At 44.4% G+C, this 18744-nt stretch overlaps 1 protein-coding gene across 1 annotated transcript in view; it reads right to left on the bottom strand.

The window, feature by feature from the left end:
• Positions 1 to 13767, bottom strand: part of LANCL3 (LanC like family member 3) — an 88885-nt gene extending 75118 nt beyond the window's left edge. The window contains exon 1 of the mRNA XM_082246698.1: positions 13177 to 13767. Within this exon, the coding sequence (XP_082102824.1) occupies positions 13177 to 13719 (543 nt within the window). The 5' untranslated portion in view covers positions 13720 to 13767. The remainder of the gene's footprint in view (positions 1 to 13176) is intronic.
• Positions 13768 to 18744: the final 4977 nt, after the last annotated feature.

The following is an 18744-nucleotide window of genomic DNA, read 5'->3' as shown; positions in this document are numbered from 1 at the left end:
TGTACCATTGCTGACAGCTGAAGTGTAAACAAAACAGTTGCAGTAGGTATCGGTAATTGGTATCAGCAGGTACTAAAAAAAATGTATTGGTTCTCGTACTTGTAAAAATATGGTATCAGTGCATCCCTATATATTATCCACTAGAAGACTTCCTAACATACATATATGTGGTATACCGGAATGATGCCTGCAGCTACAGGTATCATCACAGTATTGTTTTTTTCAGGAGGTGATCTGCTTTTTTGTAAAAGCCATCAGAGTGGCTAATTAGACGCTGGATTGCTTTTACAGGTGGCATCCCACCGGAGAACCCAGCTCTGATAAGCTATATGGTATAGGACAGCCTTTTTCAAACAGGGTACCTTGAAGCTTCTTCAGCGGTGCCTTGGCAAAATACGTATACGTACAAAAATCATATAGAAGACCAGCAGGTGGATGAAGCCTGCTTTTTATTAGCAACCAATGATGTCATCAGTTGATGAGGATGTCTGTCGCCTCCACAGCATCCTTGTTTGACCTTTCTCTGCCCCTCTCCTTCAGCACTGGGGTCACATTAGCTGACTGATGGAGAGAAATTGAGGTAGAAGAGAAACATTGGAATACTAGTCAGTACCAGTGTGCAAAAGTGTATTTGCTTTGAAAGAAAAAAAATCAACTCTAATGTTGGGTGTTCTACATTTTTTTAGAGTATATCAGTTCTAGGGACAGCTACCCACATCCACATCCATAAATTGAAGAACAAAGAAATGACTGGGAGATATAACCCTCCCAAGATACTCCTAAGGCCTCTTTCACACGACCGCTCCGTGTGAAAGCTCCGCTGCGGGGCTTTTTTTTTTCACGGAGCGGATGACATTTGTGTCATCCGCTCCGTATGTCCGCATATCATCCCATCCGTTTGCGGATGATATGCGGACATAATGTAAGTCTATGGGCATTGCGGGTGACACCGATGACATCCGATTCTCCTTCCTTTCCGTTTTTTGAACGGATGAAAAAATAGGGTTCTGTTCCGTTCCAAAAAACGGAACAGAACTGAAAGGAAGAAAATCGGATGTCAGCGGATGGTATTCCGCTGACATCCGCAATGCCATAGACTTACATTATGTCCGCAAATCATCCGCAAAAAAATAGGATGATTTGCGGACACACGGAGCGGCCGTGTGAAAGAGCCCTAAGACAATTGGACTTTAAGAGATGTGGAGTTGTCACAAAATGAGTACATTAAAGAATAAACATTGTAATAAAAATCCAAATTTATTTCATATACAAAGTTAAAAACTACTCATAAAAATGTGCACATAAAGAAAAGAGTAAAGTTACATCATCTCCAATACAATCTCTGATTGCTTGTTTGTTGAGAAACATATTAGGCGGCCCAACGCGTTTCACTGAACATATTGTTTGTCAATTGCTTCCTCAGGGACCATCAATGTTGGCTAAATTGTTTCTACAAACACTTCAAAACATACAGAATCTTTCAATTCTTGAGCGTCTACGGTAGTTACAGCGCACATTTAGCAGCTAAACATCCACCCGACAGCAATAGGGACCACCGGCGGGGCTGAGTTTAATGTACACCGGACCGTGCCTATAGCACTATAGCAAAATGTCATTTTTTTCCACAAAAAGAGCTTTCTTTTGGTGTTATTTGATCACTGTGTGATTTTTATTTTTTGTGCTATAAACAAAAAAAGAGTGACAATTCTGGAAAAAAATATATATATATTTTTTACTTTCTGCTATACAACATTCCCCCCCAAAAAATGTAAAAAAACAATTTTTTCATAATTTTAGGTCAATATGTATTCTGCTACATATTTTTGGTAAAAAAAATCCCAATAAGAGTATATTGATTGGTTTGCGCAAAAGTTATTGTGTCTACAAACTAGGGGAAAGATTTATCTCATTTTTATTATTATTTTTTTTTTTACTAGTAATGGTAACGGGACTGGGAGATTACGGCAGACAGATCGGACACTTAACTGACATTTGTGACACTTTTTGGGGGGGGGGGGAACCAGTGAAATTACTACAGTAATCAGTGATAAAAATATGCACTGTTACTGTAATAATGACACTGGCAGGGAAGGGGTTAACACCAGGGGCGATCAAAGGGTTAAATGTGTACCTAGGGGGTGTTTTCTAACTGTGTGGGGGATAGACTTGCTGAATGAACACGGAGAGCTATGTTCCTAAATAGGAGGAACACAGGATCCCTTTGTGGTTGCCTGGATGCCAATCCTTCAATTTGGAAGAGATGGTTTGAATCATACTTCAGCACACAACCAGAGCCTAGTGTGCCATGGACAATCCTGGTCAAGGATGCTGTCCATGTGTAAATGGGCTTGGGTTCATGGACATTTGTTCATGTATGAACAGCTTTTTTTCTCTGTAGTTAACATAAATGTAATAGCAGCCTAAGGGCTCTTTCACTCGGGCGTTCCGTATGTCCGTTTTTCATCCCATCCGTTTGCGGATGAAAAACGGACATAATGTATCTCTATGTAAATACGGATGTCAGAGGATGATCATCCTCTGACATCCGTTTTTTGTCAGTTCAGTTCAGTTTTTTTGAAAGGAGGAGAACCCTATTTTTTCTTCCTTTCAAAAAACGGAACTGAAGCAAAAACAGATGTCAGTGGTGTCATCCGCAGACATCCGTTTTTACATAGACATGCATTATGTCAGTTTTTCATCCGCAAACGGATGGGATGAAAAACGGACATACGGACCGGATGACACAAGTGTCATCCGTGTCCGTTACAAAAAAAAAAAAAGGACCTGATCGGGCAAAAAAAAAGGAACGCCCGTGTGAAAGAGCCCTAAAGCAACACAGGACCAGCGACCAGCTCAGAGCAACTACGGTAATTGGCAACTTAGATGCAAGTCAAAGTACCAAAAAAACATACTGCATTTGGCTTGCTTTTGTGCCTAACACCCATGTATGCGAACCTCAGGAACATTCTTTTTCCTTTCACCCTAAACCAGGCCCCAGTTGGGTTCCCCATATACAAATATTCTATCATCAAATGAACCTAACCTTTACAATGACCATACATAGGGCGGCTTCACACTGCCCCAAGCAAAGCACAGCTAACCCACAGGTATGGTGCAGGCTAGATGCGCTTTCTTATAGCCTTCTATTATGTCCTGCGGTTTGATGCGGTTCCATAAACCACACCAAAGATGCAGCATGCAGAAGGTTTAGTGCGCTTTCTAAAACCACACCAAAATCATAGGACCTCATAGAAGTCTATGGGAAAGCACAGCTAACCTGTGTGAAAACCAAGGGCTAACTGTGCTTTAGCAAAAGAGCAGCAAGGAAGTGTGATGAAAATATGGTTTCATTTACAAGGTTAGGTCATTTTATCAAATTATCTTTTAGTACGTAGCTGAGCAGTATACAGCATTCAGCAAATCATTGAACACACTAGGGTGCTGATTAGACAGTTCCAGCTCAGATGTCTGCTAAGACTTCTGCTTTGTCCTTTTTGCTGCTGTCATGAAAACATTTAATGCTTACCAAGATGCCCCTAGCAATCAAGGATATATTACAGCAAGGGAAGCAAGCGATAACCCTTCTGGAACATTGAAAATGATAGGCTATGCCCACTCCCACCACAAGCTTCCATGCCTCATGACCATAGATGCAGAGAAGACATTTGACAGGGTGAGTTGGCCGTTTTTAGAAGTCTCTTGGCGTCAAATCAGCCTAGGAGACACTTTTGTTCAGAAAATCATGGCGCTTTGCAACAATCCATCAGCTAGAAGACGTATGAATAGTAAATCTCTCTGAGCCCTTTTTAATCAGCAAAGGCACCTGGCAGGGGTGTCCCATTTCTTCGTATCCTCTTGGTGGTGGAAGACAGCCCTGAGAAAGTAAGTATCACATGGACGTGCCGGTGGGCTAATTATTCACCCACCTTCCATGCTTTCGTTTGTTTGCGATGTACTTTACCCTTCCATGTGCACCTTGCTGCAAAGGCCAGTTACAGGTTGGGGTGCTTGCCACTTTTTTGTACAGTTGGTCGATATTGGGTGCAGGGATGCACTGGATGCCTTTGCGACCATTGTGCTATTGCGGGCATCACGGGAGTTCCTGTGCCCTTAAAGTGGGCTCCCTCCAGGCACACCTACCCTTAACCTTTTCATTGATATATGTGCTCCTAATATGGAGGCTCTGTAAATGTTAGAGTTAGGACCGCAGTACTGTATATACAAAGGTCCCTTGACATGGGTACTGCGGCTTGCGCTGTATTTGCAAATGTATGCAAACAAAACCAGGGCTAATTTGGTTGGTTTTCAGACTGGTCGGTAAGTGTGATGAGAGACATTTTGTTTGTGATGTGCGTTGGCCTTCCATGTGCACCTAGCTGCAAAGGATAGTGTTACATTGGGATGCTTGCCTCTTTTTTGTACATTTTGTTGCAAAGTTACTGGTTCTCTCCTCTTCAGGCTTCTTTGAGAGTTTTAGGAATCTCTATCCCCTTCCCACCTACCCTTCTTCATATTACCCCACTGCTTAGCACTTACAAAGTATCATTTATTATTTACCTAGATTCTTGTGTTCTTAGTTCTCAGACACTCTGTTAGGGCAGGGCTTGACAAATTTGCTTGAAATCTAGGAGCCAGCTAAAAAAGTTAGGAGCCAGTTTTTTCTGCGCATGCCGAATTGCCGCCTTATGTCGCATCGGCTGCCATAAACACAGACCCAATGGCGGACAGTTTTTTATGAACCGGCTGATGTTGCCCGGCATTTGACCTGTGTGTACTTTGTTTACTTCTGAGAGATATTAAAGAAACACACCAACCACCATGACCACTTCAGTAATTTGTAGTGGTCATGGTGGAAGGAGTCAAACACTGCACATGCTGGGATATTTACAGTTATGTGCCGTGGGCTAGTTCAGTTGCACCCCTAGAACATGTGACTTACTGCTGGCAGAGAGTGTGAGGAGGAAGCATGCAAAGCCGATGCTTCCTGTATCTCTCCTCTCAGGCGGAGTGCATTTGATATCACCCCGCCTGTGACAGGACGGAGCCGGGAACTATACTGGAAGCATCTGCTCCGTTTTGTCACAGCTAACAGACACCGCTCTGTCGCTAGACATCACAAGTCTCCCGCGAGGTGCGGGAGTCTACCGCATGCGGGCGCGGCACTTGTGGGTGTCAGGAGCAGCAGCCCAAATGCAGGAAACTCCCACACCTCGCAGGAGACAAGACACCTGCAGCAGTGTAACCCAGGCGCCAGGCTGCTAATTCTAGTCGCCAATGCGACCTGGTGCCTGGGGTTTGTCGAGTCCTTTCACAAGGGGCTCCGTATGTCCGTATTTCATCCCATTTTTTTGTGGATGAAAAACTGACATAATGCATGTCAATGGGATTGCGGATGTCAGCGGATGACCATCCGCTGACATCCGATTTGCATCCTTTTCTATCAGTTCCGTTTTTTGGAACGGAACCCTATTTTTCTTCCGTTTAAAAAACGGAACGGACGCAAAAACGGATGTCAGCGGTATCATCCGCTGACATCCACAATCCCACTGACATGCATTATCTCCGTTTATCATCTGTAAACGGATGGGATGATATGCGGACATACGGACCGGATGACACAAGTGTCATCCGTGTCCGCAAAAAAAAAAGAAGTGCCGGAGCGGATCAAAAAACGGTCCGCCCCGTGTGAAAGGACCCTTACAGAGTTTTTGTATACTCACTGTGTTATTATGGTTATAGATTGCCTGAGCAAATGTGCAATCTACTACAGGAATATTGTATTTGCATGTACCTATGTATGTACGCACCTCCAAAACTTTCCTAAATAAACAGTTATTTGATAATGCTTACCTGGATGCCATGGTAAGGGATGTGACAAATCTTTTGATGGTGGATGACAGCATCAGAAAAAGCCAGATTAGCAATGTTCCTACTGTATGTACACATCAAACTCCCTGAGAAAAAATGTAGAACCTAAGAAATCCCTCAGCGCCTAGTTACACTGTTTTCCTAGTATCTGTGTATTTACCTTAAAAGTAGCCTTATAGAATATCATTTTTCATGTACTGTTTTTTCCTTTTTTTCCTTGTTCTTTAACCACTTGCCGAACGCCCGCTGCAGATATACTGCAGCAGGCTGGCACGTCTGCGCGAACCGCCGTACCTGTACAGCGGTTTGCGGGAACGCTCCTGGGGGCGCACGCCCACCCGCATTAGGAAGCGGGGAAGCCTGATCCACGGGGACGGTGCCACCGCGATTGTTGTAAAAACAGCAGACCGCTGTTCTCTCTGGAATGAACACAGAGAGCCTGTGTTCCTCTTATCATCACAGGTCTCTGTGTTAATTCCACAAATCCCTACCACATACAGTTAGAAAACACCGCCTAGGCTCACACTTAACGCTTTGATCACCCCTGGGTTCACTCCTTCCCTGCCAGTGTCATTATTACAGTAACAGTACATATTTTTAGCACTGATTGCTATAGTAATGTCACTGGTTTCCCCCAAAAGTGTCAAAAATGTCAGTTAGGAGTCCAATCTATCCGCCGCAATGTCACAGTCCCGCTAAAAATCGCAGATAACCACCATTACAAGTAAATAATAAAAAAAAAAAATGACATAAATCTTTCCCCTAGTTTGTAGACGCGATAACTTTTGTGCAAACCAATCAAAATACGCTTATTGGGATTTTTTTTTTACCAAGAATATGTAGCAGAATACATATTGGCCTAAAAGGATGCAAAAATGTGATTTTAATTTTTTTTTTTTGGGGGGGGGGGGATATTATATAGCAAAATGTGAAAAATATTTTTATTTTTTTCAGAATTGTCGCTCTTTTTTTGTTTGTAGCGCAAAGAAAAAAATTGCAGAGGTGATCAAATACCACCAAAAGAAAGCTCTATTTGTGGGGGGAAAAAAAGCATAATTTTCTTTTGGGATACAGCTTCGCATGACTGCGCAATTGTCTGTTAAAGTAGCGCAGTGCCGAAACTCAAAAAGTGGCCTGGTGATTAAGGGGGCAAAACCTTCTGGTCCAGAAGTGGTTAAAAAAAAATTTACTTTTTAAATTCCTCCATGGTTGGAGCAATATGTTCAGTATTATTTTAAGAGGAACTGCAGTCTTTTCACATAATTTGTAATAAAAACATATTTGCCATTCTAAAGCTTCCCTCCAACCACTTTGCATTATTTTATATATACTGCGATTCTGTACTTGCCAAATATGCTGCAGAAATCTCCCTCCACTAAGTCTGGCTGCAGCCATTTTAACTGTGGGCAACTGAAGCTGCTGCCTGTTCACTTCCTTTATTTACACTGACACACAGAGGCACACAGACACACACACATACACATATATACACAGACAAATATATACAGACACATACACTCACACCACTGCTTGCCTGAACATTTCTCCTCTCTGGATGATTACACATGGATCTTTGCAGTCTCCTGTTATCCCCGCCCTCATCCAGCCCCCTCCAGCTCTGCATCTCTCCTTGGCTCTCCGATGACTCATCCCTCCTCCTTTGCTGGCAAACTCTCAGGAGAGAGAGAGAGAGCTGTGCATGATGTCATTAGCCTTGGCTTTTTACCAGACAAAGAGGAAGTGGGCTGTATAAGGTATTTACTGGCAGAGAAAAAATGGTTTACTATCCAAAGGTAAAACAACAAGCGCAGAGGATTTAATGGGTGGAAAGATAAAAAAAATGACTGAAGGTCTGCATTAATGTGTCCATATGGTCTGTGAAGTTCTATATCATTCTTGTTTTTTAAAATGTATTAAACTGATTTTTAAAGCTAAACTCTGGGTACAAACACTTTCATATAAGTAAATTCCTCCATAGCCACAAAGGATATTAATCCACTTGTGTACACCAAATGCCCTCTGCAAACCCAGATAATACCTTGTAAAAGTAGCAGAGACATCATCTATGCCTGCACAGAGAGCAGAGCTGTAGGAGGGGCCCAGCAAGTCCACCTACTACAAGCTGCCTGCAGAAAACTAGATGAGGGAGGCAGAGATGGGACCAGTCACCCTGCATAAGGAGAGGGAGTAGCAGTGATCAGTCTTAATTGCAGGAAACTTCTGCACAATAGAATATTTTTTAGCTGGGTCACTGCACAGATCTGGAAAGTACACCAAGATTTTAAAAGGAATACACATGACTTTTACATCTAGACAATATGGGGGGATTTACTAAAGCTGGTGCACACAGAATTTGGTGCAGCTGTGCATAGTAACCAATCAGCTTCCAGATTTTATTGTCAAAGCTTAACCATTTGCTGACTGTGCTATACCAGAATGATGGCTACAGTGCGGTCATCCAGTTCTGGGAGGGCATCATATGGCATCCTCCCATGATCACGGTGTCCTTGGGACACAGCTGATCACAGATTGGGGTAAAGGGCAAATCACAGAAGCCCTTTACCACGTGATCAGCTGTGTTCAATCACAGCTAATTAGGATGTGAACACAAGCCTGTTATTGTGTGTGTGTAGGTGATACCTGCGCTGTAAGAGGTGATGGGTTACTTCCCAAATGCTGCGCCACTGAGCTGGTACTAGACACCAGCTAGTCAAGTGATATATATAGGGGTGTGTGGCGCGCTTTTAGAAGTGGAGATAGTGATCAATTAAATGTGCTTAAATAAATAAATATTATTCTGTGGTGAGGTTGACGGGTTGTGTTAATTTTACAATTCTTATTTAATCATATAGCTCAATTTATAAATTTCCAAAATATTTTTCCATAACAGTGTTAAGTATTGCCGTTTATAAAGTGCTGGGTGCTTATATTTCCCGGACTCTATATACTTATCAATAAATATGTGTAAAAACTTCAATCCATAGGTGAATTAAAATAAATAAATAATTCCATCAAAAAAATATATTAAAACTTCAGTGTATATCCTTATGTAGAAAAAAATATAAAAATATATGTGTGAATAAATAAATAAATTTGTTCTTAAATAAATAAGGTGCAGTCTTCAGTGAATGTCCATATTTGCTTTCCACCACAAATAAAAGTGCTAGTCTATTCAGCTGTGCAATTCCTTATAGAAAATACAAGAGTGCATCCATGCAGAAAAAATAAGGTGCAGTGACTCGTTCCTCCACCAGGTGTCGCTTATGGGTGTCCTAACTTCTCACCTCAGTAACCAGGAATAATCGCCTGGATATATATTATCCCTCGATTGGATACTCTTTAGCCCGGATATTCTGTCTATTACTTCCTTCTGATAATGCCTGGATTCTTTCATAGGGGTTTTATCTTGGTGTTTGTATGGTCCTTAGTGATCCCGCTCTGACATCATGACCTCGGGCTCATTAAGCAAAGAGACCCATCATGGTGTAGTACATCAAATCAATTTATTATTAAAAACAGGTGTTACACTTACATTTCGTAGTTAGTTTACAAGCATATGAGAAACAAACTCGGCTGCGTTGGGAGACACTTTGCTCCGGTCCGTAACGTCACTTCCGGTACTGTTGGCGGCTCCTCCTATGCGTTACGTCACGTCACGTGACTTCCTCCCTGAGGAAGTCATGTGACGTAACGCGTAGGAGGAGCCGCCAACAGTACCGGAAGTGACGTTACGGACCGGAGCAAAGTGTCTCCCAACGCAGCCGAGTTTGTTTCTCATATGCTTGTAAACTAACTACGAAATGTAAGTGTAACACCTGTTTTTAATAATAAATTGATTTGATGTACTACACCATGATGGGTCTCTTTGCTTAATGAGCCCGAAGTCACGATGTCAGAGCGGGATCACTAAGGACCATACAAACACCAAGATAAAACCCCTATGAAAGAATCCAGGCATTATCAGAAGGAAGTAATAGACAGAATATCCGGGCTAAAGAGTATCCAATCGAGGGATAATATATATCCAGGCGATTATTCCTGGTTACTGAGGTGAGAAGTTAGGACACCCATAAGCGACACCTGGTGGAGGAACGAGTCACTGCACCTTATTTTTTCTGCATGGATGCACTCTTGTATTTTCTATAAGGAATTGCACAGCTGAATAGACTAGCACTTTTATTTGTGGTGGAAAGCAAATATGGACATTCACTGAAGACTGCACCTTATTTATTTAAGAACAAATTTATTTATTTATTCACACATATATTTTTATATTTTTTTCTACATAAGGATATACACTGAAGTTTTAATATATTTTTTTGATGGAATTATTTATTTATTTTAATTCACCAATGGTTTGAAGTTTTTACACATATTTATTGATAAGTATATAGAGTCCGGGAAATATAAGCACCCAGCACTTTATAAACGGCAATACTTAACACTGTTATGGAAAAATATTTTGGAAATTTATAAATTGAGCTATATGATTAAATAAGAATTGTAAAATAACACACCCCGTCAACCTCACCACAGAATAATATTTATTTATTTAAGCCTGTTATTGGCATTCCTTGGAGAGCCGATAACCGACTTGTGTGATAGGGACATCTACACTGATAATCAGGGCACTCATTATCAGTGTTCTGATTATGAGTGCAGTCCCAACAGTGCCCACCAGTGCTGCCAAACAGTGCCCACCAATGCTGCCAAACAGTGCCCACCAATGCTGCCAATCAGTGCCCATCAGTGCTGACAATCAGTGCCCCTCCTCATCAGTGTCACCTAGAGTTGCCACCTCATCCCTTTAAAACAGACCACAAATTAATTACACAGGTTCTGAGGCTAATTTAATGCAGAGAAGGCTCCAAGTGAGTTTAATTACCACCTTTATCAGCCACAGAACCTGTGTAATTAATATGTGTTCTGTTTTAAAGGGATGAGGTGGCAACCCTAGTGTCACCTATCAGTGCTGCCTACCAGTGCCCATCAGTGCTGCCTATCGGTGCCGCCTATCAGTGCAGCCTAATCAGCACACATCAGTGAAGGAGAAAAATTACCTGTTTGCAAAATTTTATAACAAACTATGAAAAAACAGTGTAGCATGACCGCACAATTGTCATTCATAATGCAACAGCCCTGAATGCTGAAAATGGACCTGGGTAGGAAGGGGGTAAAAGTGCCCAGTAGGCAAATGGTTCATTAAACAAGCTGAAGTGAGAAGCTGATTGGTTACTATGCACAGCTGCACCTCATTATGTGTGCACAAGTTTTAATAAATCTAGCCTTTTTTGTTTATCCCAGAGTTTAGCTTTATGTAACCCTAATTAATCATAGTTCACTTTTACAGCACTGCATTCTGTAACTATCTGTGACAATCGCAATATGATAATCAAGCTGTAATACTTTGGAAACTGGAAAGAGACAAAATGCAGGCATTATAGTTCTAGAGCAGCACAGGCAGGCAACAGTCACCTTGACAGTCAATGAACGCCACGCACTTTGCTAATATTGTTTGCTAGCTGAGAAGTTTGTTGACCTTTATATATATATATATATATATATACCTTTGCAGTAAACCCTGAGGCCAATCTACAACCTCATTTTGGTACCGAACAACATTCCCATGTGTTTAGACAAGGACATTGTATATAAATAGCTTTCATGCCCTTGTACAACATAAAATACCTTGTACTAAGATGACCAGCTTGTATCCATTATATACCACTAGATGTTTAGTTTGCACCCACATTTACAGGATAGGAATCCCCGATTACACACGACTATAATATACAATGAGATGTCTGCTTCATCTACCCTATGTAGGAAGAAATTCCCAAGTTGCACCACTTTAATATTGTGAAATCTCAATTTTGACTTTGTATACCACAAAATGCCCTGTTTGTACATCCTCCTCTCCCCCCACCTACCCCCCCCCCCCCTAATATGAAATGGACAGTTTGTGCTCCTTTGCATTGCCCAACAAGCCCCCTTTGTACACTCTTGTATGGTATAGGATGCCAAATTTGTATGTCCTTTTATAACATGAGATGCTCCATTTTTACCTCTCTGTTTAGTATGAGATGCTCAGTTTATACCCCCTGTATAGTATGAGATAGCCCGTTTTCACTCCCTTGTATAGTATGGGATACCCAGGTTGTACCCCCCTGTATAGTATGAGATGTCCATTTTGTACCCCCTTGTATAGTATGAAATGCCCCATTTACACCCGCTTATATTGTTTGAGATGCCCAGTTTGTACCCCTTTCCATAGAATGAGCTGCCCAGTTTATACATCATTGTATAGTATGAGATGCCCCATTTGTACCCCTTGTATTGTATAGTATGAGGTGCCTAGTTTATACCCCCCCCCCCCCAATATAGTTTAAGGTTCCCAGTTCCCCTTGTAGAGTATGAGGTGCCCAATTTGTACCCCCTTGTAGCGTATGAGATGCCCACTTTGTACCCCACTGTAAAGTTTGAGATGCTCTGTTTGTACCCCCTTCTATGATATTCATTGCTCAGTTTGTACCCTCTTGGGGAGTATAATGTGCCCAGTTTTACCCTCCTTGTATGGTATGAGGTGCTCTGAGGTGTCCAGTTTGCACCCCATTGTATAGTATGAGATGCTCCTTTTGTACCCCATTGTAGGGTATGAGGTTTCCAGTTTGTACCCCCATGTGTAGTATAGGGTGCCCAGTGTATACCCCCCTGTAAAGTATGGTGTGTCCAGTTCATATCCCCCTGTATAGTATGGCGTGTCCGGTTTGTACACCCTTGTATAATATAAGGTGCCCAGTTTATACCCCTTTGTATGGTATGAGGTGCCCACTTTGCACCCCCTTGTATAGTATAAGATGTTTCATTTGTACCCCTTGTATAGTATGAGGTGCCCAGCTTGTACCCCCTTGTATAGTATGAGTTGCCCAGTTTATATCCTCCTGTATAATATAAGGTGCCCAGTTTGTACCATCTTGTATTGTATGAGGTGCCCTGTTTATACCCCCTTTTATACCATGAGATGCCCAATTTGTACCCCCTTGTATGGTATGAGGTGCCCAGTTTATACCCCCTTGTAAAGAATGAGGTGCACAGTTTATACCCTGTTGCATGGTATGAGGCGCCCAGTTTATACTCCCTAGTATGGTATGAGATGCCCTGTTTATACCCCTTGTATGGTATGATGTGCCCAGTTTATACCCCCTTGCATGGTATGATGTGCCCAGTTTATACCCCCTTGCATAGTACGAGGTGCCCTGTATGTTATGAGGTGCCCTTGGTATACAGGGTCTATGCCCTCCCTCGTACCTGTATATCCAGCTTGTGTCGTAGGATTAGGGCAGCACACAGATATCCGCTCCTGCCCACGAATAGTTCGTCCGATCCACACTCCAGGAAGCCGAGTGGCATACACACGTCCCCCAGCTCCCGGAACCTGTCCAGCGGCTTGGTGTAGTCTGCCCGTCCCGCCGCCTTGTAGATCATCGCGGCCACGGCATAAACCCCCGCACCGCCCAGCAGGAAGGACGCCCGGGTCTCCCGGTCCAGCTCCCGGTCATAGTGCAGCACACACGACTCGATGATGGAGCCGGCACGGTGCAGGTAGGTGTCCCTGTGACTAATGAATGCGGGGCACTGAGAGACATGGTACAGCATGTATGCCACCCCAGCCAGACCCCCATACAGCCCACCCTCCTGGCCACCCTGGGCAGGCAGCTGCTGGAGGATGCTGTCTATGGTTCTGATCACAGCACCCACATCACTGCCCTGGCCGGACACCAGGCTGCCCTTGTAGTCACAGAAGCGATTGGGGAAGCAGCGCTTGTTCTCCATCTCATGGGGATCCTGCATGGATCACCTCGGATTCCACCGGCCGGGGAAGACAAGGACACGATCACAGATCACCGATCACCGATCACAGATCACCGATCATAGATCGCAGCCTGGGTGCCTGCTGGAGGGTAATGGAGCTGTCAGAGCCTAGAGAGCATTGGGCATGCTGGAGCAAGGAGGAGCGAACACACAGCACATATATATATATATACAGGAGGGGGGATCATCATCCCACTATTCAAGGAGGATTATCACACTGCTACTGTACTGCCCACACCTCTCACTCTGCAGGCTGACCATTGGCCAGTAGGGGGCCCCATGACAGCTTCCACTCAGATCTACCCGTCAATCACAGCTAGCTAGCTGATGGGTAGATCGGGTCCCTGCTAAGCGGCTGTAATGAGGTATGGTTTTTTCACGGAACACCGGCCCCTCTATTCCTCCCCTCCACCCCAGGTGATTCTCTAACATCACCTGGGGCACATGAGAGAGGAGGAGGAGCGCACCATTAGTGCCCTTATTACAGCCGCTTTCCCTTCCCGTTACCTTACAACTAAAGGAGACAGTAGCTGCTTGTATCCTAATATGTGCCACCATGCTGTGTGCCCCCATTCCCTGATGTGTGCCCCAATGCCCTGATGTGTGCCCCCATTCCCTGATGTGTGCCCCAATGCCCTGATGTGTTTCCCCAATGCCATGCTATGTGCCCCCATGCCCTAATGTGTGCCCTGCTGTGTTTCCCATGATGTGCCCTGAGCACTGCTGTACGCCTGTGCCCACGATGTGTCCTGTGCCCTGCTGTGTACCCATGATTTTTCCCCAATGCCCTGCTATCTGCCCAATACCCTGTTATGTGCCCAGCTGTGTGCATCATGCCCTGCGCGCCCGGTGGCCTGAAGTGTGCCCCCATGCCCTGATGTATTCCCCTATGTCCTGGTGTGTTCCCCCATGTCCTAATGTGTGCCACCATGCTGTGTGCCCCCATACCATTCTGTATGCCCTGATGTGTGCCCCCATGCTGTGTTCCCCATGCCATGCTGTGTGCTTCCATGCCCTGATGTGTGCCTCGTGCCCTGCTGTGTGCCCCATGATGTGCCTCACACCCTGCTGTCTGTCCAGTGATGTGAAGTGATGTCTGCCCCATGATGTGCCCTGTTGTATGCTCCGTGATGTGTCCTGCTGTGTGCCCCATGTCCCGCTGTGTGCCCCATGTCCCACTGTGTGCCTTATGTGCCACTGTATGCCCCATGCCCTGCTATGTGCCCAGCTGTGTGTCCCATGCCCTGATGTGTGCCCCATGATGTGCCATGTGCCCCATGATGTGTCCTGCCCTGTGATGTTCCCTGTGCCCTGATGTGTGCCCCATGGTGTGCCTTGTACCCTGTTGTATGCCCCATGATGTGCCTTCTTGCCCCATGTAATATGCCCCATAATGTGCCCTGCTGTGCCCCCCCCTCTGTAATGTGCCATGCTGCCCCCCATAAGGCTCCATGTACACGGGACGCTGGAAATGGCCGTTTAGGAGCAGTTGGGCGTTTTTTTCAGAAGCCCCTGAACCCATCTACATTTTATCTTATCTGTCCATGTACACCAGGTCGTTTACAGTCATTTGCAGGCAGTTGCGTTCAGGGACTGTTTTTAGAACGCAATTATTTGCGTTCGAACGTGTGTTTCCCGGCGTTTCAAACGCACAAACGCGTCCGAACGCGTCCGAACGCGATGACCCTCGTTTAGCCTTCGCGTTTTTCCATTTTAAAGGGGAAAATTTTTTTTGACCTCTAGGAACGCTTCTAAACGCAAATGCCCGCAAACGCCGCTAAACACCCGCTAAACGCGGGTACAAACGCGACCGAACGGACGTTTCAAACGTCCTAAAAATTCCAGCATTCAAAGGGACTTTTAACAACGTCCCGCGTACATGGAGCCTTAACGTGCTCTGCTGTGTCCTATAATTTTCCCTCATGTCCTTATGTAATATACTCTGCTTTAGGATTTCTTTCTAACACTGTTCAAATGTACATATTTAGGGAAACACCAGCATAGACAAATACCTCCATATGGCTAGATCATGCCCTGCTTTTCCAGCTTCCTCCTCCTAATGCCCCCTTTCTAAAGTTTCCTGGGAAAATCAACATCACCCATCTCAGGAGGGTTTAAGACAGTGTTCAGCACACTGCTTATGTGCCTGGCAATCTCAGGTACACTGTGCACGTGCACCCCCAAACCTTTAGGAGGCCAGGTGCAAGAACCTAGAAGAGACAGCTGGCTCCTGATGATGTCACTCACTATAGAAGATGGTGGCAGGTTACAGCAGACAATGCTGGATTTGTTGGGCAGGTACTTTTACACTTTACTTTAATTCAATCCAAAGGTGTTCTATTGGGTTGAGGGCCATCTCCAAACTGTTCCCACAAAATTGGGAACATGAAATTGTCCAACATGTCTTGGTATGCTGACACTTTAGGAGTTCCCTTCACTGGAACTAACGGGCCAAGCCCAACCCCTTAAAAAGACAACCACATTGCAAGCCAGGTCATTTGTCCCTAGATGGACAAGAACATCCACGTCCCCTTCCTGCTTTGCTTGCTTAACAATATTAATAATACGCCTTCTATCTCGTCTAGCAGTAGCACCAGGGAGACATCTCACAAAACCATTTTCTTTAAGCTCCACACTTCTTATGATTGAATCACCCAGCAACAGCTGCTTCCTTTGAGACTTCACTTTATCTTTTTTGTCCTTGGCTGCAGTCTTGCATACATTAGACATAGGAGTCGATGGTTTCTCACCCTCTGTGCTTGAGTCCATATCCATGTTGTCCTTACATTCTGAGAGTGCTGCAAATGAATTTTGGAGAACCACCGACTGTGGGACTTGTCTTCTATCCACCACTCTAAGTCTTCCAGAACCTACAGTAACCCATCTGCCATTTCTGGGGGTCCTCTGTGGCAGTGGCATTGCAGCAGTCCCAGCTGGAGTTTGTTTAACAGATAATTTAAATATCTCTGATTTCAAAAATGCAATTTCCTGCTGCAGTAAGGAGAATTGTCTACAGATCTGACAGCATCCGAATCTCCAAAGAGTGGAACATGAAATAAATGCACAACAATTCTTGCACTGAACCAAGTCTGCCATTTTAAAGAGGAAAAAAAAAAAAATTGTAAATTTAAGTCAAACAAATCTTACCATTTTTTTTTCTTTTTTTTCCCACCTTCCAGCCTACCTCCTGCAATATCTCTTCACTGTACTTAAAATGTTGTACTTGAGTGGAGTACTTGCAGCTAATGAATTAGACCAGCTAATGAGTCTGTCTCTATATATACACACTCCTTCACCAGCTCCTCCCCCAGCAACAAATGTAACACCTTAATGAGCTGGTCTCATTAGCAAACGCACAATAGCAAACACCTGACCAATTTATTCAATAATTGTGATGATAATGAATAAAGAATGAATTATGGTTGGTTGCTATTTGTTACTGCAACAAAGTTGGTGGGCCATTTCAGTTTAAAGCAGTTCATCGCCAAGTTTGAAAGAAAAATAAAAGTCAGCAGCTACAAATACTGTATCTACTGATTTTTAATAAAAGGACACTCAGCTGTCCAGAGATCCAGCACTGTGCCCACCCGAACAGGTTCTGGTTCTTCCGTGGTCTTCAGGTGGCATGTGTACTGTGGGCAGCCAGCTGTTATTCCTTGCGGTTTCACAGCCAGCTGCCCACTGCGCATGCATGAGCCGTGCTGCATTTTGTAAATGGTCCTGCAGCCTTCTGGGACCTGAGAGGTGTCCAAGAACATTGCAGGTAGGGGGGGGGGGGAGGAGAACTTGCAGTGGATTGCTGCAGCAATCTGCCACAACCAGGTACCTCCCCCCAAAAAAGTGCAGAAAACAGAAGAGGAGAGACGGAGGTGGCCATAAAGTGGAACTTCCCCTTTAGGGTGAAGTTCAGTTTTAGGAAATCCTTTCTTAACTATTTAGCTCCCTGCCCCTTGGGTGTCAGTCATGCTAAGACATATAAGGAAGGGTGCAGGGAGTTTTTAGAATCCTTCAGCGTTTTAAAAAAAGCACTGTGTTCTTTTCTGTGTAGTGCTACCTCCAGAGGAGCCTCTGAATTGTTTTGTGATTTCTCTACACACCTGAAGATAACACACCTTGCTCACCTCACATGTACTGACACACCTTGAGGTATCTCAAATCATTTATTAGGACAAGCATAGCCTAAGGCCCCTTTCACACAGGCGGACCGTTCAGATCCGCCTGTCCGTTTTTTTGGCGGATCTGAACGGTCCCCCCATGCATCTCTATGGGGGATCGGATGTCAGCGGAGACATGTCCACTGACATCCGATCCGATCCGTCAAATCTGGACGGATGGAAACACTATTTTTCATCCGTCCAGCGGATCGGATGGGATCGGATGAGAACGGACCGACGGTCCGTTCCCATCCGATTTCCCCCATAGAGATGCATGGGGAACTGACAGCTGTGTCTCCGCACACAGCGCGGACACACAGCTGTCATCCTTCTGCTCAGCGGGGGATCGGCGGCTCGGGGAGAATTTGTGAGAAATTGTGCTGGGGTGGATTTAGAGAGGAAGGAAATTTGTACTAGAAGGTGAATTTGGAGGGGTAGAAGAGGATTTGGGTTGGGAAATTGTGCTGGGAGGGGGGATTGGGATGGAGAAGATCCATGCTAGAAGAGGGAAGAGGATTTTATGCTGGGGGAGATGAGTGTGCAGATTAGTACTGGATTTTTTTCAAGAGAAGAGAGTGCATATTTTAGCTGAAAGGGTAAAGTGCGTAGATAGTATTGGTTAAGGGGGGAACTTTGCAGTCTACTGATCCCTACACTAAACGACACACACCCCTGTTCGTATCCTACTGCGCGTAACACACTCCTGTCCCCCATGCATTCTGTGCAATACAAACTCTTGACCCCTGCATTCCGTGGATAACACTCCTGGACCCTGCTCTGTGTTGTCAAGTACTCCTTAACCCAAACCTAACTAAACCTAACACTGACTTCAACACTCCCCTATCCCTGT

The sequence above is a fragment of the Pelophylax lessonae genome, assembly GCF_965119305.1.
Source record: "Pelophylax lessonae genome assembly, chromosome: 2".
Classification (NCBI taxonomy): domain Eukaryota; kingdom Metazoa; phylum Chordata; class Amphibia; order Anura; family Ranidae; genus Pelophylax; species Pelophylax lessonae.
The sequence above is the reverse complement of the archived record's forward strand: the minus strand, read 5'-3'. Positions and strand labels throughout refer to the sequence as shown.